This window comes from Canis lupus, chromosome 23 (genome assembly GCF_011100685.1).
Source record: "Canis lupus familiaris isolate Mischka breed German Shepherd chromosome 23, alternate assembly UU_Cfam_GSD_1.0, whole genome shotgun sequence".
NCBI lineage: Eukaryota > Metazoa > Chordata > Mammalia > Carnivora > Canidae > Canis > Canis lupus.
Window position 1 is genome coordinate 39540608 of NC_049244.1, and position 25956 is coordinate 39566563.

The window sequence follows — 25956 nt, forward strand, 5'->3', positions numbered from 1 at the left end:
TTTTAAGTAATATGTTAAGTGTCTCTGGATCTAGATATGTTAAGTGGCATAGGATTCTCCTATGCAGAATGTTGATACTGTCTTTTCCCAGGCAATCAACCACATTAGGTCCAAGACACAAGTCTTAGCAATCTTCTGTTGCCTATGTTTTCAATGTCAGTTGTTTCAAAGTCTTTACAGTGTATTCAGATCTGTCTTGAATGTGTGCCATCCAGTGTTTTGTCTGGAATTTGAGTGATTCTCTACCTTGTAGTTTATTTCTCAAAGCCTTTGGTGTGCTGTTTAAGGTCAGATACATGTATACACAACTTGAAGGTGAGCTCCAAAATTTATACACAACTTTATTGGATCACTTTCAAGCCCTCGCAGGGCTTTCATTTCCCTACACTGTTAGGTGTTTTTCATAATTTTTCCATAATATTATGTCTGCATCAGAGCTCAAGCAGTGAGAAGATTAAGAGAAAAAAAATCAATGGAAATTCTTCCCAAGGTCTTAGGACCTGAGCTCCTCTGATTGGAATTTAAAGGTCTACCCAACTGTTGCTGCCATCACCACTGCTGCTGCCTCAGGATTGCCTGGCATTGGGATGAGACAGAATGAAATAAACAACAAAAATGTAACCAAGGGATTTCCCCCTTTCTTCTGACCCACAGAGGCTCCTTTCCTGTTCCTGTGCCCCAAACAGAGAATTTCTCTTGCAGTTCTATCTTCCTTGTTGCATAATTCTGGTCTTTGAACTCCTTTTGAGTCAGGTCAAGAGATTTCAGAGAGGAAAAAAAGGGAAATTCACTGCTGGTTTGATAGTACATACTCCGAATTCTGGTTTCCTTTCCCAATCTCTCTGCTACTATTTACTTTTAAGAGACTTTAGATAATTGATACAGGTATTCTGTTCAGGGCTTCTAGTTATATTTAGTGAAAGAGGCATGGGGGAGTATATATTACTCAGTCTTGACCAGAACTGGAACCCTCTCCACAGACTTTTGAATAATAAGTTTTATCTATTGAACTTAAAATTACTTTTTTCTCAGACTTCATCTATTACCAAAGCAAAGATACATCTATTACTTAAAGTAAGGTAACTATATTGGATCATACTTTATGATAATAGGCTAATAAATTCTCTTCGATACAGCAGAAGTTTCATTGTTTGGTAAACTTAATAAATGGGTAAAGCTTATTGATATCGATGTTCTCAAGAGTATGTTGGAGAAGATAAATAAGAACATGCCTAGTGGAGGGTAGCTGGTAGTGTGAAGATAAAGGCTGTTATCTCTGGAACTAGGACAATTCTGTACACAGAAAGAAAGCATATTAAAGAACTCAGATGACATTGGAAGCAAATTTAGGAGCTTCTAGTTCATATAGTTGGAATAAATCTGGGATACTTTTAGATCAGCAGTAAGTTATGACTGTTATCCAATATCTTTAATAGAATGTGTCAAACTAGATTGCTTTGAGCAATAAATATCTGGAGTTGTGAAACATTTTTTGGAAGAATTTACAGAAAATAGAACATAATTTTACATGGGGGTTAAGGTTGAGGAATATAAAGTATAAGTTTACATTTAAATGAGTAAATTGGTTTCCCATGTTTCATGACAGAAGTTATTTCTGAGGTGTGTATATTGATACAAATTAATACAAAATATTCAAATTGGTATAAAATCAATGTAAAATAATAAAATTTAAACAAATTGATGAAACAGCACAAATTAAGTATCAAATAAGATTCTAAGCAAAGCTTATATTAAGAAGAAAATAGAAGCATGCTCTAGAATTTTTCTGAGCTGTTAGATAATGGTAATGCTTTTTGTGAACATTTTTCTTTAAGAAGTTTATCATTTTGAATGCAGAAATAGGAGCTGCCTGTAAAATTGATGAATCTAGTTACTAAAAATACACTAAGGTCTCCAGAGGGTATTTTTTTGTTTCCCTTGTAAACTGTGTTTTCACAAACACAACTAGTAATATTTATATGTATGTATGTGTGTATATACATATGCCATAAGCAGTAAGAGTGGATAAGAAAAGGTTTATAGTTGGTCATTTGGATATTGTTCTAGAAACATTTGTTGAGCACTTACCGTGTGCCCTAAATTCTTCATACATGCAACATTTAACCCTTATAACAATACAAAGAGGTAAGTATTATTATTATTCCAACTTTATAAATAAGAAAATTGAGGAATAGAGAGGCTGAATTTATTGCTTAAGGTCCCACAGCTCATAAGAAAAGGAGGCAAGGTTAGTACCCACACTGTCCAGCTTCAGATTATGTGTGCTGATTTACTATATTAATATACCAATATTAATTGGTATATTAATTAATATACCAATGAAGCAAATTGTGAAACATGCATGAGACTTTGGATAGTAGAGATGGAACACAGCTAGATATTGAGGGAACTTAATTATTTGAATTCCTCCATTATATTAAATTGACATTTCCTTGCCTCAGTAATAAATGAAGTCTGTAAGCAGGTATATTTAACTTTGCTATTGTTTAAAATTACAAACACTACAAAGGATAGTTTTTCCATTACATCTGTGTGTATTCCTATGGTGGCTATTATTAGAAACTTTGTAGTCAGCAGGTATAAATGATAAAGAAAGCATTTTAGCATGGCATTACATTTTTAACTAAATTAATGATAGCGATGGAGCCATTGGACTAAATTATTCACTCTACAAAGGACACAGGTCCCGTCTGCTAATTTTTTGTGTGATATGTGGAAGAGGCCAACAAAAGGCTGACATGGAATCCTGAATGGGGTTGGGAGACAGGTGTGCAGGTGACCAATTCCTACAATTCCAAATTCCTGTAAGTGAAAAAGACAAACTTCCTTACTTGGCAACATTGGACCAGGGTTAGCCTCGTTTACCTTTAACTGTTCTAGGTCAAAGAGAAAATCTGCACCAAAACATTTCTGTGCTGCATAGCAAGTCAACCCAATCATTCATGATGGATGAAGATTTCCTGTGTTTGTTTTTAACAGGCCTGTCTTAGTTATAAAAGCACATCTCTTCCCCTGCTCCCCACCCCCGAGAATTTGTTAATCAAGGTAGATTGCAGGCATCAGCAATAAGCTCATTTATTTAGGACCACAGAATACGCTAGTTGGGCATTCAGGCCTGGACTCAGGCTGCCTGGGCTGGAGTCTGGCTCTGCAGCCCAGCAGCCCAAACCTGGAGCAGTTTGCCTGGCCTTACACACCCTAGGAGGTACCTATTATTATCCTATATTATAGATTAGAGGCTAAGTCACGGGGAGGTTATGTGCCTTATACTTTCTTACCTAGCATCTGGCACAGATTAAGTACCTAATATAAGCTATTACTAATTGAGATGTTAGAAGCCAAAATTCTGGAAGCTCTAGAAGTCATCTTGCTGAGGACACTTTCTAATGCTGTCTGGAATATAAGTTCTGTATTGCTCTGGTCTATAAGGCTTTTTATACTGTGACCAAGATATTTTGAAGAGATGGGTCCAGCATTCCTATGTGGGGGAGCCCAGGAAAGGTTTGCACTGTCTATATGCTCCGTTCTCATGTGCTTGGTTAGCTCCATGCGGTGCCCTGTCCTAAACCAAGGATGGGGCTACCAACCAAATTGGTTACTGCTACTAGAGAGTTCTCTGCCTTGTTGATCTTTGAGGTTTATTTGTAAGCATGTGTGATCATTTGGTGGATAATCCTGTTTACTGGCTTCTGTAGGGAGAAGACTGATACCCTTGATCTCTTGTTTCCTGGCTAACAGCAAAGCTAATCCTTGGAGACTGAAGGTTGGCTTTTCCTACCACCGGTATTAATGTATTCCACAGAAGGGAGGAGATCCGGATTCTAATCAAGAAACCATTCTTCTTTCTTTTACATAAAAACCTCCAAAATAATACTGCAGGAGTCTTTCTTTTTTTTCTAGAATTTTAAGAAACAAAGTTCTGTGATTTTTTTTTTTTGAAATGCTGCATTAAGAATATTTTATTATTTTTAAAAACAAAATAAAATAGCTTGAGGACAAGAAATTTGAATGCGCTTAAGACAAAGCTTAACAGAATTTATTTTATTTATTTTTGTTTCGGTTTTGTTTGTTTGTTTGTTTGTTTATTTATTGTAAGAGCAGGAGGAGGGGCAGAGGGAGAGAGAGGGAATCCTAAGCAGGCTCCACGCCTGGTGCAGAGCCCAGTGTGGGGCTCAGTCCCCCAACCATGAGATCATGGCTAAGCCAAAATCAAGAATCATACATTTAACCGACTGAGCCAGGTGCCCCTTATTTAAATTCTATTAGTTAACATATAGTGTAATATTGATTTCAGTGGTAGAATTCAGTCATTCTTCACTTACATATAACACCCAATGCTCATTACAAGTGCTCTCCTTAAAGCCTATTATCCATTTAGCTCATCCCCTGCCTACCTCTCTTCCGTCAACCCTCAGTTTGTTCTCTATAGTTAAGAGTCTCTTATGGTTTGCCTCCCTCTCTCTTTTCCACCCCCTTCCCCTATGTTCATCTGTTTTGTTTCTTAAATTTCACATGTGAGTGGAATCATACGGTATTTGTCTTTCTCTGACTCACTTGTTTTGCTTGGCATAATATACTTGAGCTCATCCACATGGTGGCAAATGGCAAGATTTCATTCTTTGTGATGGCTGGGTAATATTCCAGTATGTATACTTATATACATATATATACACCTCTTCTTCATCCATTTATCAGTCGACAGACATTTGGGATCTTTCCATAATTTGGCTATTTTTGATAGTGTTGCTATAAACATGAGGATGCATGTGTCTCTTTAAATCACTACTTTTGTATCTTTTGGGTAAATACCTAGCAGTACAATTGCTAGGTCATAGGGTAGTTCTATTTTTAACTTTATTTTGAGGAACCTCCATACTGTTTTCCAGAGTGGCTTCACCAGCCTCCATTCCCACCAAGAGTGTAAGAGGATTCTTCTTTCTCTGTATCTTTGTGAATACTTGTTGTTCCTTGTGTTTTTGATTTTATCCATTCTGGTTTTGATTTGTATTTTCCTGATGGTGAGAGATGTTGAGCATCTTTTCATGTGCCTGTTAAACTTCTGGATGTCTTCTTTGGAAAAATGTCTATTCGTGTCTTCTACCCATTTCTTGACCGGATTATTTGTATTTTGGGTGTTGAGTTTGAGTACTTTATAGATTTTGGATACTAACCCTTTATCAGATATGCCATTTGCCAATATCTTCCCTCATTTCATAGGTTGCCTTTTAGTTTTGTTGATTGTCTCTTTTGCTGTGCAGAAGCTTTTCATCTTGATAAAGTCCTAATAGTTCATTTTTGCTTTTATTTCCTTTGCTTACAGAGACATGTCTAGTAAGAAGTTGCTACAGCTGATGTCAAAGAGGTTGCTGCCTGTGTTCTCCTCTAGGATTTTGATAGATTCCTGTATTTAATTTCCGTCTTTCATCCATTTTGAATTTATTTTTGTGTAAGGTGTAAGAAAGTGGTCCAGTTTCAGTCCTTTGCATATTGTACAATTTTCCCTCAAACCATTTATTGAACAGACTTTTTTTCCATTAGATATTTTTTCCTGCTTTGTCAAAGCTCAGTTGACCATACAGTTGTGGGTCCTTTGCTGGGTTTTCCATTCTGTTCTATTGATCAGTTTTTGTGCTACTACCATGCTGTCTTGATGATTACAGCTTTGTAATACAGCTTCAAATCCAGAACTGTGATGCCTCCAGCTTTGGTTTTCTTTATCAACATTGAATTTTGTGGTTCCATACAAATTTTAGAATTGTTTGTTTTAGCTCTGTGAAAAATGTTGGTGGTATTTTGGTTGGGATTGCATTAAATGTGTAGATTACTTGAATTGTGTAAAGATCATCCTGAATTTCTCTAAGCACAAGATCATTGCTGTTTTAAAGTCATTTCCATTGAAGTACAATTCATCTTACTACTATCGGTTGTTATCTTACATAAAACATTTCATCTGCATCCTACTATGCTAGGTCGAGGCTAAGTGGCAAGTTTTATTGGGGCAAAAACTAACTCAAGTAAATACTAATAATTTAAAAGAGAAGTAAAATTAAATCAAGAAAGGAAGGGAATGTAAAGTGTACAAATAAATTATATATCAAGTGAGAATGTTTGAGTTTATTCAATATCACATTTGCATTCTGGCTTCTTGGGCTTCTCCATTTGTGTCATTTTATTAAAGCTCCAGTTTACTTACATTCTAGTATTTTACAGAAGGAGTCTGACATGAAAGTTGGTAAATGAGGTATTGCTCTATAAACAAGCAAAGCCTTGATAAATACAGTCTAAAATAATGGACAATTATCATTTAGAAGCTATGATTGAATTGAAGATTTTTTTGATAACACTCTAAAACATGACAGGGAAGTAGAGCATATGATGATGGTATTGTTCATACATGGTTGAATCAAATTTATGTCATGTTTGTGTGTACACTTATATACATATTAACTTATGTCTCTATTCTTTTTTTAAAATTTATTTTTCTTATTTTAGGGGGGAGAGGGGTAGAGGGAGAAGGAGAGAGAGAATCCCAAGCAGGCTCCATACCCAAATTGGAGCCTGATGTGAGGCTCAAACTCGAAACCCTGAGATCATAACCTGAGCCAAAATCAAGAGTTAGATGCCCAACCAACTGAGCCACCCAGGAACTCCTATTCCTATTCTTTATGCTTATTCTATTATGTTCTATTTCTCTCCCATTAATCAATGCATTGTGACTCTTCCTTCTTGAGTTAGCCCCTGCCTCCATCCAGCAGAGGTGTAAGAATTTTAAACTGAGGGCTTAGATGTGCCTGGCCCTGGGGCAACTCCATTCAAATCTGGTAATATTTATTATTAGCCCTATCTTCATTTGGGGTTAGGAAGTCTCAACTGGTGGTTATCAAGATGTAGCCTTGGAACCAGAAGCATTAGTATTGCCTAGAATGTGGTAGAAATGCAAATTCTTAGGCCCTGGGTATTCATATATCTATGAATTTCAGTTTTCCTTCTCTGATTTTTTTCATGACTGGGTGTCTGATCTCTCTGACTGGATTTCTGCCAATTCCAGATTTTACACACTAGTTCCTAGCTGAGATTTCCACCTTGTCTATTATAATGGAGCCCCTTTCTCTAAATACATCATGGTCCTGTCCTTAATGCTCTCCCCTCCTGGCTGGTGGCCAAGTCTGGCCTTGAGTCAGTTGGGCCATTTGCAGCTAATTCCCATTGGGGCATCTCCATGTCCTGACAACCCCCATGCCTTGCCCCTCAGCAGGCCATAATAATGCTGGCCTAGGCTGACCTCCAGACTGGTTGCCTGTGGATGCCATTGTTACTATCCTTCCTTATTAGGCCCTGTCATATAACCTAGATAGTCATTCTAACCTGCCAAAAGCCCCATTGTTATACTCCCCTCTCCTTGTTGTTTTGGATATCAAGAGACTGCATAAGCTATGACATCTATTTGAAATCAATAGTACCATTAGAAAACACTAGGGGAGAGTTAGGTAAACACTTTAGGGGCAAAACATATTATTGATTTGGGGGTGACTGCTTCAGGATGAAGAAAAACAACAGTAGAAAATAAATTACATTTGAATTTACTTCAGAAAATGTTGATGTCACTACTTCATGTTCTGAATACTCTAATTTACCTGATAGGGTACTTAATTCTTTTATTTTGTAGGGATTAGGATCCTGTAACTTTTGTTTTCCAAGCCCTAATATTTCCATGCATGGATCTCCCTACTGAAATTTATTTTCCAGAAACTTGAACACACCACTATCTTGCTAACACTTCACAGGGGACCTGGTGTTGTAGAGTTTAATGCAATATGTGTGCTCATCCATTGGAACTTACAAGTAGCTACTACTGTGAAGGAAATTACAGGTCACATTTATATGCCTAGAAAACAATTCAACAAGCATTTCAAAAACACTCTCCATTCACCTTTGGTCAAAGTCTTTTAATGTGGTTAGCGATATTCACAGTACTTCAAGAAGTTTTTTATTTCCTTGAATTTGGTTAAATGTATGCATGGCCACTTGGCCCAGTTTAAGCATAAGCTCTCTTGTACTAAAGTTTTGAGTCTTGTTTCTGCTTCTTCTTTGTCAGATGGATAGAAAATGATCAGTAAGTGCTTAACAAAAAGCAATTTACCTTGTGGTTTATTCATTTAATGTTTTATATAGCAATTATTTATTTAATCCTACTATGTCCTAGGCACTGTTTTGGTACTGGAATAAGAATCCTTGTCTGAATCTTTCTGGAAGTCATTTTCCAGTCAGATGGATCTTTTCCTGTTAGATATGATGGGTATGGACTTGTCTTACAGAGATTGGGTGGAGACCAGGGAGGAGCTAGCTGCACGATCATCAAGATGTATGGCATCGAGAGATAAAATGTGATTTACCTGAAGCACTGTTACATTTAGGGATATGAAAATGAGAACCCAGGTCAAAAATATACTTAAATAAAGGCAAGAACATTTTAAAATAGATTCACCGATTTTTACAATTGGCACAAGCTATCCATTTTTGTCAAATTTCCACTTTGCCTATTATACTAGAACCCTGTCAGGCCCTTTCCCTAAACACAACACATATTTAAATATATAATTACATAAATACATCATACATACATATTTAAAATCAATGGATACCACTATCCACTATCTATATACTTTAGATTTATGACAATCATCTTCCAGGCATTTCTTGGAGGGCCCCTGACTGAAGCTTCATTGCCTTTTCCCTTGAGAAACTGTTTAACCTATGTCTATAGGATCCTTCTGGCTAAACATATGGTTCGCTAATCAAATATATTTAAGGATCTCATTTGTCCCTAATTCTATCCCAAATGCTATAAGGAATTAAAAACAAAACGAATTTACTTTCTCCATGATATTACAGCTTTTTTTTTTTGTATAAATCCCGTTGAATTGTATCTTGAGGACAAGACCTGTGTGTTTCTCATTTTTGTAAACTCCAGGACATATTACTTGTATTCCATAAGTATTTTTGGATGGGGAAATTCATAGATACATAAATTTATTTCTAGAGACAGACTGTAAACAGCACTCTGAGATTTCTAGGACTCTTGGAAAAGTCAGTTCATTTGGTGATAGGTCTAGGAGAGGACAGACTGTTTCACCGTGTGAATGAAAGTCAACTTCACCCCAGGGAAAGTTAATGCATAGACCAGTCATTGTACCCTTGACCAAATGGTACCCTTGACCAAATCAGCAACACCAGAAATGAAACAGTGTAGCAAAGACTTGTAATGATATCCTTTGTTAAATAGTGTCACTCACCTGATCTGAAGCCAAGTCAGCATGGGGGTCGTTCCTCCTCCAAACACCCAGACTGTGAAGAACACGAGGAGCAGTGTGGTGGTAAACATCATTTGTTTGGGCTGAGATTCTGTGTCCCGAATAGCTAGGGCAAATGCTATTGCTCCTCGCAAACCTTACAGGAAAAATCAAGAGGGAATAAGAGAAAGTGAATATCTGCATGAATCTCATTCTCATTTTCCTGTATTCATCTTTATAATTTTCTAACAAACACAATTACTTTTTTAAAAAAAATATTTTATTTATTTATTCATTCATGAGAGACACACAGAGACACAGGCAGAGGGAGAAGCAGGCTCCATGCACGGAGCCTGATGTGGGACTCGACCCCAGGACCCCAGGATCACGCCCTGAGCCAAAGGTAGATGCTCAACCACTGAGCCACCCAGGTGCCCCCACAATTACTTTTTTAAATTAACCTTTTGAGATAATTATAGACTCACATGCTATTGTGAGAAATAATATACTTATTGCATGCCCTTGCCCACTTGCCCCCCAGTAATAGCATCTTTCAAAATTAGTATAATATCACAGCCAGAATTCTGATATTGATACAGTCAGGATCCAGTACATTCCCATCATCACCAAAGTTCCTCATGTTGCACTTTTATGACCATATCTACTTCCTTCACACATATCCCTTCCTTAATTTCTGGCAACCAGTAATCAATTCACCATTTCTATAACTTTGCCAGTTCAAGAATCAAATGGAATCATGCAGCATGTAATTTTTTGGAATTGGCCTTTTACACTCAGAATAATTCCCTGGCTGTTCATCCAGGTTGCTGAATGTATCAATAGTTTATCTTTTTTTATTGTTGAGTAGTATTCCACTGTATGGATGCTCCACAGTTTGTTTAACTATCTATCTGTTGAAGGATATCTGGGCAGTTTTATGGCTATTAAAAAAAAGCCTGCTGTGTTTATAGGTATACGTTTTCACTTCTCTGTGGTAAATGCCCAGGAGTATAATCATTGATTGCATATTTTTAAAAGAAATTACCAAACTGTTTGCAGGAGTGGCTAGATGCCATTATATTCTTACCAAGAATATAGAAGTCATTTAATTTCTCTGCATCCTTACCTGCATTTAATGTTGTCACTATTTTTATTTTAGACATTCTGGTAGGTGTCATTGTGGTTTTAATTTGCATGTTTCTTTCTTTTCTTTATTTACTTTTTAAAGTAGGCTCCACACCCAATGTGGAGGCCTTAATTTGCATTTTTCTAATAACTGATGGTGTTGAACATTCTTTAATGGGCTTATTTATTTTCTTTATACCTTCTTGGTTGAAATGGCTCCTCATGTCTTTATCTCATTTTCTATTTTTTCTTTACATTCTTTTAAAAAAAAGTCTCATGTTCTAATTGAATTACTGGATTTTTGGTTATTGAGTTTGAGAGTTCTTTATATATTCTAGATAATATCCTTTGTTGTATATATAGTTTGCAAATATGTCCTCCCATTTTGTAGCTTTGTATTGATGAAGTCTAATCTTTTGATTTTTCCTTTTATGAATCATGTGTTTGAAGTCAAGTCCAAGAATACTTCACTTGGCTCTAGGTGCCAAAGATTTTCCCCTATGTTTTTAAATTTTATTTCTAAAAGTTGTATAGCTTTACATTTTACATTTTAGTCCCTGATCATTTGAATTAATTTTTGTATAAAGTGTGAATTTTAGGTTGAGATTCTTTTTTTTTTTTTTTTTTTTTTTTTGCCGATGGATATTTACTTTTTTAATTGAATTGATTTTGCAACTTTGTCAGAAATCAGTTGGGTATATTTGTACGGATCTATTCCTGGGTTCTCTATTCTATTCCATTTATCTATGTGTCTGTCCCTCAACTAATAGTACTCTGTGTTGATTACTGTAGATATATAGTAGCCTTTAATATTGGATAGAATGATTCTTATATTTTGTTCTCAGAATTATTTTAACTATTCTAGGTCTTTTGACCTTCCACAAAATTTAAGAATAATACTGTGTATAGCTACAAAAAATCTTTCTGGGCAAATTACTTTTAAAAAATCAAATGTGTCAGACAATAAGGAAAACCAAGCTTATGGGCCATTGAAATTAATAAATAATTAAATAACATTTAAGAACTATTCTAGCCTGAGTACATACTATTATAAAGTCTATAATCTAAACTATCTATTAAACCTGCTTTTTTTCTTGTTTTTTTCTTCTTTAACAACAATATGCTAAGTGAATTTTTATGAATCCACATTAAATGTATTTGCAAGAGGAGGTACATTAAAACTTCAAATCAAAGTGTGATGACATGAATAGAACAGAGTTGAAGACTTTGAAGAAGAATAAATAAAAGCACAAATAGTAAAGTAAAAAAGTTAAAATGGAAGATCTCTTTTGGGTAACGCAAGACTTATAAGACATTTACGGGCCCTGTGATATCAGATAACAGGGCAAATAACCATTTATAATGACAGTAAGAAAAAGTCAAAGAAGTAGGGATTTGGTTATTTTTATAAGAAAGTTTGAATCATGTACGTAAGATTTCAGTATTCCACGTTTTATAATATTTACTATATCTAAATTTCTAAATCTTTATTCATACATTAAAAGAATTTTAGAAATCGGACACAGGTAGGATGAAAACTATAACCTGGGTTCTTGACTTAGATATAATGTTCTTTCTTACCTCCATGCCACCAATATACAAGAGAAAAATGGCATAACACAAGATCGAGAGGATTAGGCTAGGGAGACTTAATATATTTTGCACGAAACAAGGAAGCTTCAGAAAGAGGAACATGCACTCTGATTATAAAATACCTTGAAGGAACAAAATGTAATGGAAGAAGGAAATTATTCTAAATTTCCATGTAGACAAGGAAATGGCCTTAAGATAAGGAAGGTAACATTTGAAGTAGATACTAATATAAAAAAATTCTTATACATCAGAAATTCTGAACACTAGAGATGACTGTACTCAAGAAAAGTCCCCCATCAGAGATTTTCATACATTCAGGCCCAGCTAGGAACAAAAGAGTGGGGATATTAATAACTCTTAATACTGGGAAATATTTTAATAATGTTCTCTCCTGGAAGTACAAATGGTGTCATTAGGGAACAGAAACTAAAAGAAACAATCTTGCAACAGACTTTGGGTAGCAGAGGAGAGAATTTATAGGTCAAGGTAAAGCTCCGAGCAGTATCACAGTACAAGATTGGAGATAGAAGGTGATGTTTTCATTTTCTCTTTTCCTCAAGCTTGCATTGCTAGAAATGTTCATAAAGCAGCATCACTCCAAATTAGGTGGTGAGTATTAGAAGTATTAAGAGATGAGACTATGTATTTCTTATTTTATTGAATATGTGTGTTTCTACTCTGAGTTTTTCTGAGAAAGAAGAGACTAGACTAGAATAAAAGAAAAAGTAGTTCTATCATGCTTATTGTAAATTCTTTCACATTAGATATCAAGGGCAAGAAAGTATACAGTCATTTTTTTTCTAAATATGTTTGATGATGTATTATTATATTAAACTAGCATAACTAGGTTCTTAAAGCTCAATTGTCTATACAAGAACAGTTCTTGGTTTAAAACTATACTCAAAAGATAGCTGTTATTTTGACTTTTATGAAATATATATTTCATATATAAAACTTGATTTTCTACAGGAGATGCAATGTAAAGATCTTTGAAGATGAAAAAAAAAAAAAAAAAAAAAAAAAAGGAAAAGTTCAGCCACCACCTTTTACTTGTAGCAGGTTGGGAAGTCTGCTAAAAGGGCCAAACTCCAAAATGTTGACAAGAGGATACATTCTCCATAGAACAATCATCTGAAAAACCACAGAAACAGGATGCTTTTAGAGAAGGGATCATTTGTCTGTAGCCCTGGTCACATGTGGCACATATGGCATATGCCACTTGTGAGATAGGTTGGCACCATGGGAAACATGGAACTGAGACAGTTGAGGTTGCTAAGTGGACAAAGTGAAGCTATTTTAGAACCCCAGATAAGAACTAATGCCTATATTCCATCCTTTATGATTTCAAAGTTATTTATTACACATTTGGAGCCTACATAATTGTCAATCAGTGGTCATTCATTGCTTCATTCAATACATATACGTGTCTTAGTCTACCATAACAAAATACCATATGGGTTGCCATAGTGAAATACCATAGACTGGGTAGTTGCAACAATAAAAATATATTTCTCACAGTTCTGGAGGCTGGCATATCCATGATCAGAGTGTCAGTGTAGTTGGGTTCTGATGAGAGCACTTTTCCTGGCTTTCAGAAGCCCACCTTCTGAAAGCAAGCTCCATATGGTGTTTCTTCTTACCAGGGCAGCAATGCCATCATAGGGGTCCCACCCTCATAATGGTGTGGGAAACAAAGGCAAAAGAAAAATTAAATTTCCTTACTTATAGCCCACTGACAAGTCTTTGAAACAGGCAGAGTGACATTCCTCTAGGAACTCAGCTGCCTCGATGTTAATGCTTTGCTAGGGGCAAAAGGCAATCTTAGCCTGACCCCCAGGATCCTACTTTAACTTATAAAAATTCCTTTGGAAACATCCTTTATCTTTACTCCCCAATGTATATGTTGGCAGTCATCCTCCAAGTACATGACCCAGGGATACACATATAAAGATTCTCATGACTCAGATTTTATTGGACAGGAATAAACAACCTTTTCCCAACCATAGCTAGTCCCTTCAAAGTTCTGGAAACTTTGCTTCTAAAATTCCTTAGAGGCTATCCCTAACCCCCTCCCAACTTCAAAGTATGTAATTGCTACTCCTCATGACTCCAGTGCAGCTCTTTCTGCCCACGGGTCCTGTCTCCGTGTCGTCCTCCGTCTCCGTTAATAAAACCACCTTTTCCACCAAAGATGTCTCAAGAATTTTTTTCTTGGCCATTGGCCCCAAACTCCAACATCTTTCCCACATCAATAACATCATCAAAACTTAATTATCTCCCCCAAAACCCCATCTCCAAATACCATCATGTTGGGGTTAGAACTTCAACATAAAAATGTCAAGAGACACAATTCAGTTCATCTGCTTTGTGGAGATTCTGTGCTCACCTATCCTATCTATTTAACATGCATTTGGAAAACAGAGGGGTTTAGGATTGAAATAAGTTCCTTCAGCTACAAGCAAAATACTAGATATGACTTAGAAGTTTCTTTCAGCAAACACTATCTCCAAAAACACATCCATTTTGCTTGGAAACTCAAGAAATCCAGAACTCATTGTCAAAGCTTGTGTATTGTTTCGTTTTATGGGTATGTTGAGCCTTCGGATTTACCTTTTTTTTTTTTTCTCCTTATTTTAGTCAACTAATGGAAATGATTTTATGCTTTTGGGGGTTGATAGACTATACCATTTCTTTTGAGATGGGTTTACTTTGCAGAGATATGACATATTTTCCATACTCAGTTGGAGAGTTAGCATCATCTTGGGGAATAAAAGAATTACCTGCAATTAAATGTGGTTTCTTTTAAAATTGGCCTCTAAGGGATTCTTATGTTAATTATGTTGATGTTCTATTCATAACAATAGAAGACTATCAACCAAAGAAAGCTTTCTAGCAAGGACCCCTGCTGCAGAAACTGTGCAGCTTCCTGTTTATCTTTAAAGAGCAAAAGTGAAACTTAATCTGCTATAAATTTGCAAATGTATTCTGAATGGTTGAAGGTCAAATACAGCTACACTTAAATCACAGGAAGGTAAGTACTCCTTAGGGCATTTTTACTGAAGGTGCAAAGCAACAGTTGAAAACTAAACATTTATTGAGCACTCACTGTGGGCTACACATTACCCAAGACACAGTGGGTAAGTGCAGTAATGAGGAAGTTTAGGCTTCTTTATTCCAGGGCTCATGGTCCTACAAAAATGACTTTCTTAACAGGTAAGTGGGGATAAGGTATATTAGAGGTGTGAAGTGTATACTTTGCATGTATAGTCTGATGGAAAAGAAAAGATGGCTAACCTTCATGAGGTTCCAAATTATGACGACTGTCAACAGATATGCAATGTTTAAGGAGCTGAAATCAGTGGTGAGGTAAAAGAAGTCTTTGCTTACATGGTTTCCTAGGCTTGAGTCATCTTCTCCCATCCTGTCTCCAGTTCTTTCTTTTTATAACTCTCCTCCAAATTTCATCTAATTCCAACCGATCTTCAGAGCTCAACTGAACCATCGATTTCTCTATGAAGTCCCCTTTGAAGTCTGGGCCTGGGTTGGGCTAATTTATATGCCTAGTACAACCTGTGCTTGCCTTATCAGGGGACTTAGGACATTACACTGCAATTACTGTTGCTAGTTGTTGTTTATCCACAATGCCTACAGCAATGCCAAGCACATAATAGGTGCTCAATAAATATTTGTTGATCAGTGAATGCATAAATGTTCTGATTCTTCCATTCCTGATTACATATAGTTAATCCTTAATACCATCTAGTTCAATGACATGATTGAGTAATTGTTTCTCCAAGTTCAGCTTCTGCCTTTTTATTATTTATTGAAACCCTTATATTGAGAGTCAAGGGACCCAGGATCTGTTCTCAGGCCTGTTCCTAATAGGTTGCATGATCATAAGCAGGTTGACTCATCTGGATCTATGTTGTCTCATATCTGGATGGAGATTTTAAGATTAGACTTATGGTCTTTAATTGGAAGTACACATCAGAATCAGTTTGGAACTTTAAAATATATGTAGCTATTGATGCTAGTGTCCTGAATCTAGATATTTAGATTTAGCAGAGAGTGGGTTATATGATGGCTCAGGCTCCTCTCATTTTCCACTATACTGCCTTGGTCCAAGGCCCATTACCTTACACCCTGATATGCTGCTGGCCAGCACTCTGGTATGTTGGCCTCACAGCCTTCATCCTCTCCTCTTTCCAGACTATCCATATTCCTCTGAACAGTTTCCTTGCAACCTAGCTTTATCAGGTTCTTATCTGACCTAGCAACCATAAGTGGTTTCCTACAGCCCATAGAAACCTTTCAATCAGAACCTTACCCCATTTTTCCCATTTACCTCCTCTTCTCCACTGAGTACTTTTCATATCAACAAGATGGTCTTCCCTCTTCCATAAACAATTGCTGTCCTTAGCTCTGTGCTATGACTCCACTGTTAACCCTTTCACTCCTTTCTGCCTATATTCTACCCCCATGAAGTTTTCCTAGAATACTCCAGTCCACATTGTTCTCTCATTCTTAGAAATCCCATAAAACATATTGTCATGCTGCTTTCATCAGTAAATGATATTCTGAAAAGAATCAGTAGTTTAATTTAATCTGCTATTTACCCTCAATTCTTAATCTTTTAAAGGTTGGAATTACATCTTCCTTACACTTGTAGTACCTGAAACATAAAACTTAGTAAATGTTTTTAAATTGAACAACTGCAGAGGTTTCTGGTTCTCTAGATATGAGGTGGTGTTATTCATATATTCATTCATTCATTCATTCATTCATTCATCCTTTCATTCATTCAGGCTCCAGGGGATAGTAGTAAATAAGAGATAGTCTCTGTCTTAAAAGAACTTCCACATTATTTGGAAACTATATATATATATATATATATATATATATATATATATATATATATATATATATATGAGGTGTTTAGGGTGGTTAGGAAAGCCACTCTGGCCAGGTGGCATTTGAGCAGAGACTCTAATAGAATGAGGAGAGACCATGTAGATATCTGGAAGAAAAGCATTCCAGCCTTCTGGAACAGTAGATGCAAAGTCCCTGAGGTAAGGATATGTCTGGCATGTTCAAATAGCTGCAAAGAGGTTGGCATGGCTGGAATGGAATGAATGTGGCAGGGGGCAGGGAGTGGAAAGAGATAATGCCAAAGACGTAGCAGAGCCAGATTACATTGGGCTCTTGAACAGCAAGGCTTTTGAATTTTATTTTGAGATGGAAAACTTAAGGAAGGTTTTTGGCAGGGTAGTGATATGATCTACTCTATGCTTAAAAGCATCACACTGGCTCTGCTATAAAAAACTGATTCCCAGGCTGGAGGTAGGAGGTCAGTGAGGAGGCTGCTGCATTAGTCTGGATAAGAAGTAAAAGAGAATCAGACTAGAGTGGTAGCATGATAGACACTGGAAAAATCTCAGAGGTTGACAGTATTTGCTGATGGGTTGGATGAAGGGTGTGAAAAGAGAGAGAGAACTCCAAAAGCTTAAGGCCAAACCATTGGAAGAACTGGGGAAAACTGGGGAAAGAGCATGTTTGGTGTACATGTGAAATCCAAGATGCCTATTGGTTTTCCAAATGAAAAGATTGAGTGGGTAGTTATATCTAAGAGTCTGGAGTTCAGTGAAGAGGTTAGAGTCTTTTTACTGGAGAGAGTGGGAAGACGGGAAAGGAATTTGGAGCTTGAGAGTGTAGGAAGATAAAGTTTATTTTAAACCAAGTCTGTTCTTGCCTCAAGGCCTTTGTATTTGCTGCTTCTCCCACCTCCAATCTCCTCCTAGTCTGCCCCTTGGCTGTTCCTCCTTATTTCAGTCCTCAGAAAGACTGGTCTGACCATGCTACCTAAATTCCCTCCACTTTCAGCCAGGTCTTTTTTGTATATCTTTTATGCACTTACCAACATCAGAAATTATCACTTTTTTTAATCTTTAAGATTTGTATCCCTTCACAAGAAAGCAAGGTCAGTGAGAGCATATCCAGTGCTACTCCTGGAGAGTAGGCACTCCAGTATTCAATGAATACATGAACGAACAGATGACGGAAAGGTCATGTTTTGCATATGAAACACAACTGGAATCCAAAAGAAAATGACAGTAGATGGACAGGGATGCAGAAATGTCCCTGAGAAACTGACCCATTCCTTAAAAGAAATGTCTCTTAAGTTATTTTGCTGACTCTCTTTCCATTTGGGATATAATCAATTGCAATCCTCTCTTTCTTTTCATTTCAAGTACTGTGAGGGAGTTGACTTCAAAGATTTAATACACTCTCATCAATAATCTGATAAATCAAAACCTAGTTTGGATCTACAATTGAATTATGTATTGCTTTTAACCTTGCTGAAGTTCCGTGACCTTGCAAAGGGTAACTACTTTCAGCAAAAATGTCAGTCTGGTTTCAAACTACATTTTCCAGGATAGTACAACCTTGCTACATGGTTCCATTTTCAGTTCAACATGATTTTATCACATGGAAGTGATGCCAACAGATTGTTTTAGTGGAAATGTCTTCTGAATTCAAAAATAAATTTAGTTTTTTTTTTTTTTTGAAACTGTCTGTATTAGACAAGCAGAACTTTCTTTCCTTCATCTCTCTTCCTGAACTTGAATCATTTAAACTTAAGGCCACTGAGAAAGAATGCAACATGACTTTGGTATATTTTTGCATAAAATGAAGTTTGTTTTTTGGATGCCTTGGGCAGCCAGGAAGGGTACTGTAAATAGGATTAGCTCTGTCACAGCTCTGAGTCAACATGCATAGATGCCTCTGGCTTTGGAAGTTTATTTTTATGTAGGTAAATTGGATGTGGTAGTAAACTGCGGAATAATCCTTGCCACTAGCTGAAATCTTCAACAGAGAGTTTCAAAAGAAAGGCTAACAGAGATCAGAAGAAAGTCAATATTCGATGAATAGTATCCAACTTATGGCCAGGTTGCATTCCAAAAGCCAACTCGGGTTTTCTGTATAAACCAGTGGTTTTCAAGTTGGGTGATTTTATCCCCCCAGGGAATATTTGGCAATGTCTGGAGACATTTGTGTTTGTCTACAACTAGGGGACAGGAGACACTACTCTTAATTTCGTGGGTAGAGATCAGGGGTACTGCTAAACATTCTGCAATGTACAAGACAGCCCCTCCAAAAAAGAATGAACTCGCCCCAAATGTCAATGGTTTCTGGGGTTGAGAAACCCTAGTGTCGATGCTGGATTGCTTTTTCCCATAGAAGCGATATTATAAATGGTGATAATGTTCCTCTTACGGAGGGCTATGTTGGCAAAGATGGCTATCTGTCATCTATTCTTATCATCCATGGTATGCTCCTCTAATTGCATAGACTACATTTCTTAGCATCTCTTGCAGCTAAGTATAGCCTGATGGCTACTTCTTACTAGTGAAATGAAAGCAGAAGTGATAGATGTCATTCCTGGGCCAAGGCTTTTAAGAAGCAGCTGTTCCTATCCCAGTCTCTCCTTCCCCTTATGCTGGCTGGTTATAAATCTCAATGAGCAGTGGTTCCCATACTTTAGCTGCATCAGAATCAGTTGGAGGACTTGTTCAACCTCAGATTGCTGAGCTTCATCCCCAGTGTCTAATTCAGTAGATCTGTGGTGGAGCTCAAGAATCTGCATTTTTAAATAGGTTCCCAGGTGGAGCTGATACTGCTGGTCCAGGGACCGCACATTTAGAACCCTTGACTTAGGGACTTATGATATCACAATATGGAAAGACCCCCGTGATATCTGAATCACGTATCTAGAGGAGAAGCATCTTTTCCCCTGATTCCATGTTAATACGAGCCAGAGAGGATTTACTTGTTGTGGTTCAACCACTGAATTTTGGGAGCTTCTGTGTTTCAGCAGTTTAGCTTAATCCTAAAGCTCTCTACATCTACCTACCCCACCCTCTCCCCACTACAAGTCCCTATAGAATCACAGAATACTTCTCTAATAGGAGAGAAAATAGGGGCTGGAAGGGATGGAGTGGCCAAGGTTACACGGTAAATTCCATGGCTGGTTATTCAATCTGTTTCATTCCCTCTATTGAATATTTAACTCATAACAAAGATTTAAAAAAACATCATGGTTATCTTAAATTTGAGTTTTAAGGAAAAATGCAAAGAAGAAAATCTTCTTTCCCTTTCCTAGGCAGAGATCAATCTGAGACAACATTTTGAAATAGTTATTTTGCCTTTTGCTCCCTACTCTTCCTGCACTCTCTCTCACTCTCTCTCCCTCCTTCTCTCTTCTCTCTCTTCTCCCTGTTCTCAGCATCAGTCTAATCTAAAATGACCTGTTCTAGACTCTCCAGTCAGAATTCCCATTTCCTCATGCAGCCAAAATTAGCTTCCTGCCAGGAAAAAAACAATTGAAAACAATCAGAAGGAAGAAATCTGTTGAGAAAGGATGGCACACAATCGTCCTAGAGGGCATGCATTTAAAAATACCTGTTAACATGCATGCTCCCGTGTTTACTTGCAGAATTTGAAGAACATCTCCAGAAAGTCCAGTGACACTCTTCAGGCTCTAAGGAAAGTGGGTGGTGAGTAGGATGAGGGTCTTGTAAAGGGAGGGCAAGGCTGTCATTCATAGGCAGGGCACCTATCCTGGTGTCTACTTCTTCTTCTTCTTTTTTTTTTTTTTTTACCATATCATTATTTTTAATGTCCAACATTTACAATATAAGGATCAGGGTTTTCTCCTCAACTCAAGTTTATAAATTTTCAATTGGCTTGTGAGGCCAATAGGGATACTTCTTGTCTAATTTGGTTTCTGGGAAGACTTCATTCAGGTCCTCAATGGTCATCTGATCAAATGGAATTATGTTCTTCATCTTCTCCAGCTCTTTTTCATATTCTTCAATCCTGGCCTTTAGAGAGGGACAAAAACTCAGCACAGCTTTTCACATCTTCTTTTTCCTCAGCATCCACCTGGACAGTGTATTTATCTTCTGGCACAGGAAACTTCAGGGCATTAAACTTCTTCTCAAAGTCATCTACCAAGCCAGCCTTTGCCACATTGGCCTTGTAGTAAACCCAGTCAATAGCAGGTGGTTTCTCAGGAAGAGTAGCCAATCTGGAGGTAAGCATCTCATTCCAGGATTTCAGGGAGCTGGCAATGGCTTTCTGGTTTCGGGGTATGATCTCCCCAAAAGCTACCTAGTCAATGGTTTTTAGAACAAGTTTTCGCCCAGCCATCTTGAGATCCTTCATCGACCCTGGCGGCCCACCTGGTGTCTACTTCTTATGTGGAACTATGGGTCTCTAAAATAGTTTCCAGTGCTTTTGGAAGAAAGAGCTTCCAGGCAAAACCAGGGGGAGGCAGGGCAGTGGGGATGACACCCAGCCCTATTCCTAGAAGTTTGGTCTATCTATGAAGGACCTGAACAGCATTTGAACCTCTCCAATACATAAAACTAATGCTGAAAATTCCTAAATCACTTAATGGCTGTATAGAAATTTAGTACAGGCATTTTAAAAAGTAACTGCTTCTTGCTCATTTGCACATATAACTTACTTGAGTCAATCTTATTGACTTCTTTTGAACTCTATCCATAGAACCTGAGGGCAGAATTAGAGAGATTGGTGTCTGGCATAGACAGACTTATTTTTTTGAACTCCGTTTATGTGTGTTGATAGTTTTCTAAGGCTATGTCTACATAACGCCAAAACAAGCAAGCGGTAAGAAAATTCAGGCAGAAAATGGGGAAAATTAATGTAGCCCATTTGCCTCAATGGACAAGTTAATTTGGTTAAAATTATCAATCAGATATTTGTGATATCTCTGACATTCTGGACATACTGAAAAACTGAAATGTACACAGAAAGTTCCTGAATTAAATGATAAAATTATTTCTTTTCCTGTATCCTACAACCTTATCCTTGAAACAGGGAGAGGTGACAAGCATTCTAGATTGTCTCCTTTCATTACTCAGTGTCTTTCAGCGGCTGGCATGCTCTTGTTGGCTTCACTATCTCATTAGATAGGATGATTGGGTTATCTACAAGATCTTGCCACTTTCTCGCACTCAATAAATGTCTAAGTTGATTGTGACATTTTGCATGGGTCAATTTGTTCCAGAGGGGGCTCCAATATATTCTTCTTATAAAAACTGGTACTTTGAGTTATAACATTTTGATTTATGTGTTTAGTGCCGGGAGTGAGTCACTGCTAGAATGAAGAGTAGAATGTCAATGACTGTCCTCAAATGAAGGGAAATTGGGGCCTTGGGTCTTGTTTTTCAAGGGCATGTCACTAACACTTTGCACTGGCCTCAGACAGTGTCCTTGGCAGTGATTTGATAGTCAAACCTTTTTTGGAATGAAAACCTCAGTCTCTCATAGGAGGTTTTCCGGAGAGCAGTTGTGAGTTTATATAAATCATGTCTCTGTGAAGCACTAATGCGCTGTCTCATCTGTGATGGTTAAAGAAAGTGATAGAAATTCCCATCCTTTGAGTGTTTCTTAAGTGGTAGTCCAGTGCCAGTCATTTTATATATATTTTCTAGTTTGGTTTTCAATACTGACTGTCTAAAGTAAGCATGATTATCCCCATTTTACAGTCAAGGGAGGTGAGATTCAGGGAGAGTTAATCAAATAGCTCCATGTAGCCGAGCCTGCTTGAAAGTCTGAACTCATTGCACTTCACCAAAACAGTAGCTTATATTTAGAAAATATTATGGTGTGCCAAATAGCAGAATCTAATTTGTTGCTTAAAAATGCAAGAGCTAGTAATTTTTACTGTAAATTTGTTTTGGAGCAAAGTGAAGAATGATAATGTTTTGACCTAATGATAAGAGAAAACAACTCTATGGGCTTGGCCACAAGTCTAAGCTAGTTCTCAGATGTTCTGAATTTATCATAACCATATAAACTTTTCTCCGCATTTGAAACTATGAGGACTTAATGGGATCTGCAGTTCATATGGGCCTACTCTGCTGGTCTGCTTTGTCACAACGATGGTGCACGTGTTTTTTCATTATTTAAGGTGATTTCTGCTGTGATAGCTTGATACATTTCCCGCAGAAGCGGTTAACTCTTTTGCATTTGAAGATCTCTGAAGATCTACTCCAGTTGTCCACTTTGCTCACAATGCCTACCCCAGACAACAGTGAGAGATGAGGACTCAGTGGAAATTCATCTCTAATGAAGAAAACATTCTGTGGCTCTGCTGCATTAGCTATTTAGTGGCCCAATTAATTTCGCAAAATGTGCCCAGGGCAAGAAGGGTGTATAGTATGGGAGGATGAGGGAACATTGGACTCTGGGTGAGGGAGCTGCAAAGGGGTAGGAATGCTTGATTGTATGATGGCATCATCCAGACTGTCTCTTTCAGGAATTATAAAGAAGGGAAGAGGAAAGGTAGAAAAAAGCCTGTTGCTTAAGGGGCTCAGACTCTCAAATAATCTTTGTATATACATTGAAAGAAGTCTTTTCCCAAGCTGAAGTTAGAGTTAGCCTGATCTTGATTCAAATAATCTGACCCACATAAAAGTCCCAGGGTTTTTAATAAGATCTTGGGTTTTTAATTGAAAAACACATCCCTCCAACACAAAGCAAGCAGAGATCTAAGAAATATTCTCAGATCCAAATGGTTCTTTTTTGAAGTATTAACAATGTTTACTGTTATCAACACTCAGGGAAGGTTTTTAGCCTAGTGAGTAGGTGAAAAATATTTTCTTTCATTTAAAACATGAAAGGTGGGATCCCTGGGTGGCGCAGCGGTTTAGCGCCTGCCTTTGGCCCAGGGCGCGATCCTGGAGATCCGGGATCGAATCCCACGTCAGGCTCCCGGTGCATGGAGCCTGCTTCTCCCTCTGCCTGTGTCTCTGCCTCTCTCTCTCTCTCACTGTGTGCCTATCATAAATAAATAAAAAATAATAATAATAAAAAATAAAAAAATAAAAAAATAAAACATGAAAGGTGTATTTTGTTGATCTCCTTCTTTAAAATTATTGCTTAGCTCCCATCTGTGGAACCAGGTAAACTTGGTCTGAAAGGTGCCTAGAGGACCAATTCTGGGATTAGATGTTCCCAGGGCTGACAGAACAGGAATGGAAAGTCCTTGAGTTGTCATTTTAGGGGAATGCACAATTTTAGTTGGGTAGAAAATGTTGTAGGTTCATTCATTTGCTTATTCATCCTCCGATTGCTTATGGAAGATTACTCAGTTTCACCTAATGCGCAGAGTGCTGAGGTACAGAATAAGCCAAACAGATCAGCCTTGGAGCTCACAAAGGGCCTAGTCTAGAAGGGAATGCAGGCAGGAAAGCCAAAATTCACAGGAGAATGTGATAGGTACTAGAAGAGGAGAAGTACTGGGTGCTATGGAAACAGATGAGAGGGACCAACCCAGACCTGAGTTACCAAGGCTTCCTACAGGAAGTGATGTCTAAGCGGAGATGTGAAGAGAAAAAGGAATTAGTTGAATAAAAGAGTTGAAGGTGGGTGGGTGTGGCAAGGGTTTTGAGCAGAGGGAGAGCCTGAGTGAATAGAGGGAAGGACTTCAGCAAGCTCAAGAAATGGAAGAAATTCAATAACTGGGTAACATTGTTATGCTCATCAGTTGGCAAACGGCAGAACAAGAAGCAAGACTGGTATCCAGGAAGGCGAAACAGAAGAAGGTAGGAGGAACAGACCGAAGAAAGAGGTTCAGAACAAAAAACCATGAATTGTGATTATGTTTCTCGGACTTTCACATGCACAGGAACTACCTGGAGATCTTATTAAAAGGCAGGTTTGGATTCAGTGTTTCTAAGAAGCTTTCAAGCGAACCAGTGAAAGTGGCTGGTTCCAGGAGCACATTTTCAGTTATTAAAGACCAAGAAAGCAGGGAAGTGTCCCTTCACCTGATGGCTGGTAATTGTTGGGGGGCAGTCCTGGTCGCTTGCTGGAGTGCAGTAGCTTGGGGAGTGATAGACACAGATTCCTAAGCATTGCTGAAACAATGACTTTTGCTCTTCGTTTCCATGAATTCCTCTTGTTTTCTTCCTGGCTGCAGTTGATAAGTCTGCTGGGTCAGGCCATTTTTGAGTCAGCCTCCAATTGGCCCTGACCACAGCATGACTGGTGGCTCACCAAAAAGACATGGAGAAAGGTGGTCTCCTACTCCTCGACAGTGGTTCTTAAGCAGTCCTTCCATCGAAGACCACTGTTCTGTGAGCCGTAGACACAGCGTTCCCCAACACTTGAATCATTGAGGCAGTCGCTTCACCCCTGATGGGGAAAAAAGAATGCTAATGGGACATTTTTCTTAATTTAACTTTTTCTTCCATGATTTTCTCTTAATCCTTCGATGCCGGCAGCTCTTTGAATGCTAATGAGTGCTGGTGGACACCCGAATGAGCAACAATAATGTTAGGGGCAAAGCCTGGAGACACTGGTGCTGTTGTCTTCATGGCCACATGAGCTCATGGATGAGGTTTGATAGTCTATCTGTACACAGTGGCCACACTTTCCTGGTTAAAAAACTCTTCTTAGTTTCTGCAATCGTACACATCAGGGTTTCAGTGTCTCTTCCAAACATAGCAGAAATGGACAAAATTGAGAAGCATATTCTCTGACATGTCATCAGGCTCCTTCAACCTGCCCAAGCGCTACCAGGGCTCCTTCCTGTTCAGATCAGCCCAGCAGCTCTGCATGGAGGCTCTGCAGCCCAGCAGGACACAGTCTCCAAGTCACAGTGGTTTCAGGAAGGCTGCCAGGGCTCAATTGGGCTTGGCATTTCCCCTCCTTCCAGCAACTCTCGGCTCTTATTTAGTTTTAAATTAAATAAAAATTGCAGCACATGGATTTGAATTAAAACAAGAGGCCTGATCTTTGTAATACGCACCACATCAAGAGGAAGGCTAATTTGTGCGGAGCACATCTCCTCCTTTAATTTAAACCACAGAACTCTGCCTCTTTGGTTTCAGGG

At 37.9% G+C, this 25956-nt stretch overlaps 1 protein-coding gene and 1 pseudogene across 3 annotated transcripts in view; both read right to left on the reverse strand.

Annotated features, from left to right (window-relative positions):
* SLC9A9 (solute carrier family 9 member A9) overlaps nt 1-25956 on the reverse strand; it is a 538349-nt gene that overhangs the window by 190123 nt on the left and 322270 nt on the right. For all 3 annotated transcript variants that reach the window (XM_038571125.1, XM_038571123.1, XM_038571124.1), the window contains exon 12: nt 9315-9468. In XM_038571125.1, coding sequence (XP_038427053.1) covers nt 9315-9468 — 154 coding nt within the window. The remainder of the gene's footprint in view (nt 1-9314; nt 9469-25956) is intronic.
* LOC119865410 lies at nt 20756-21239 on the reverse strand (annotated as a pseudogene).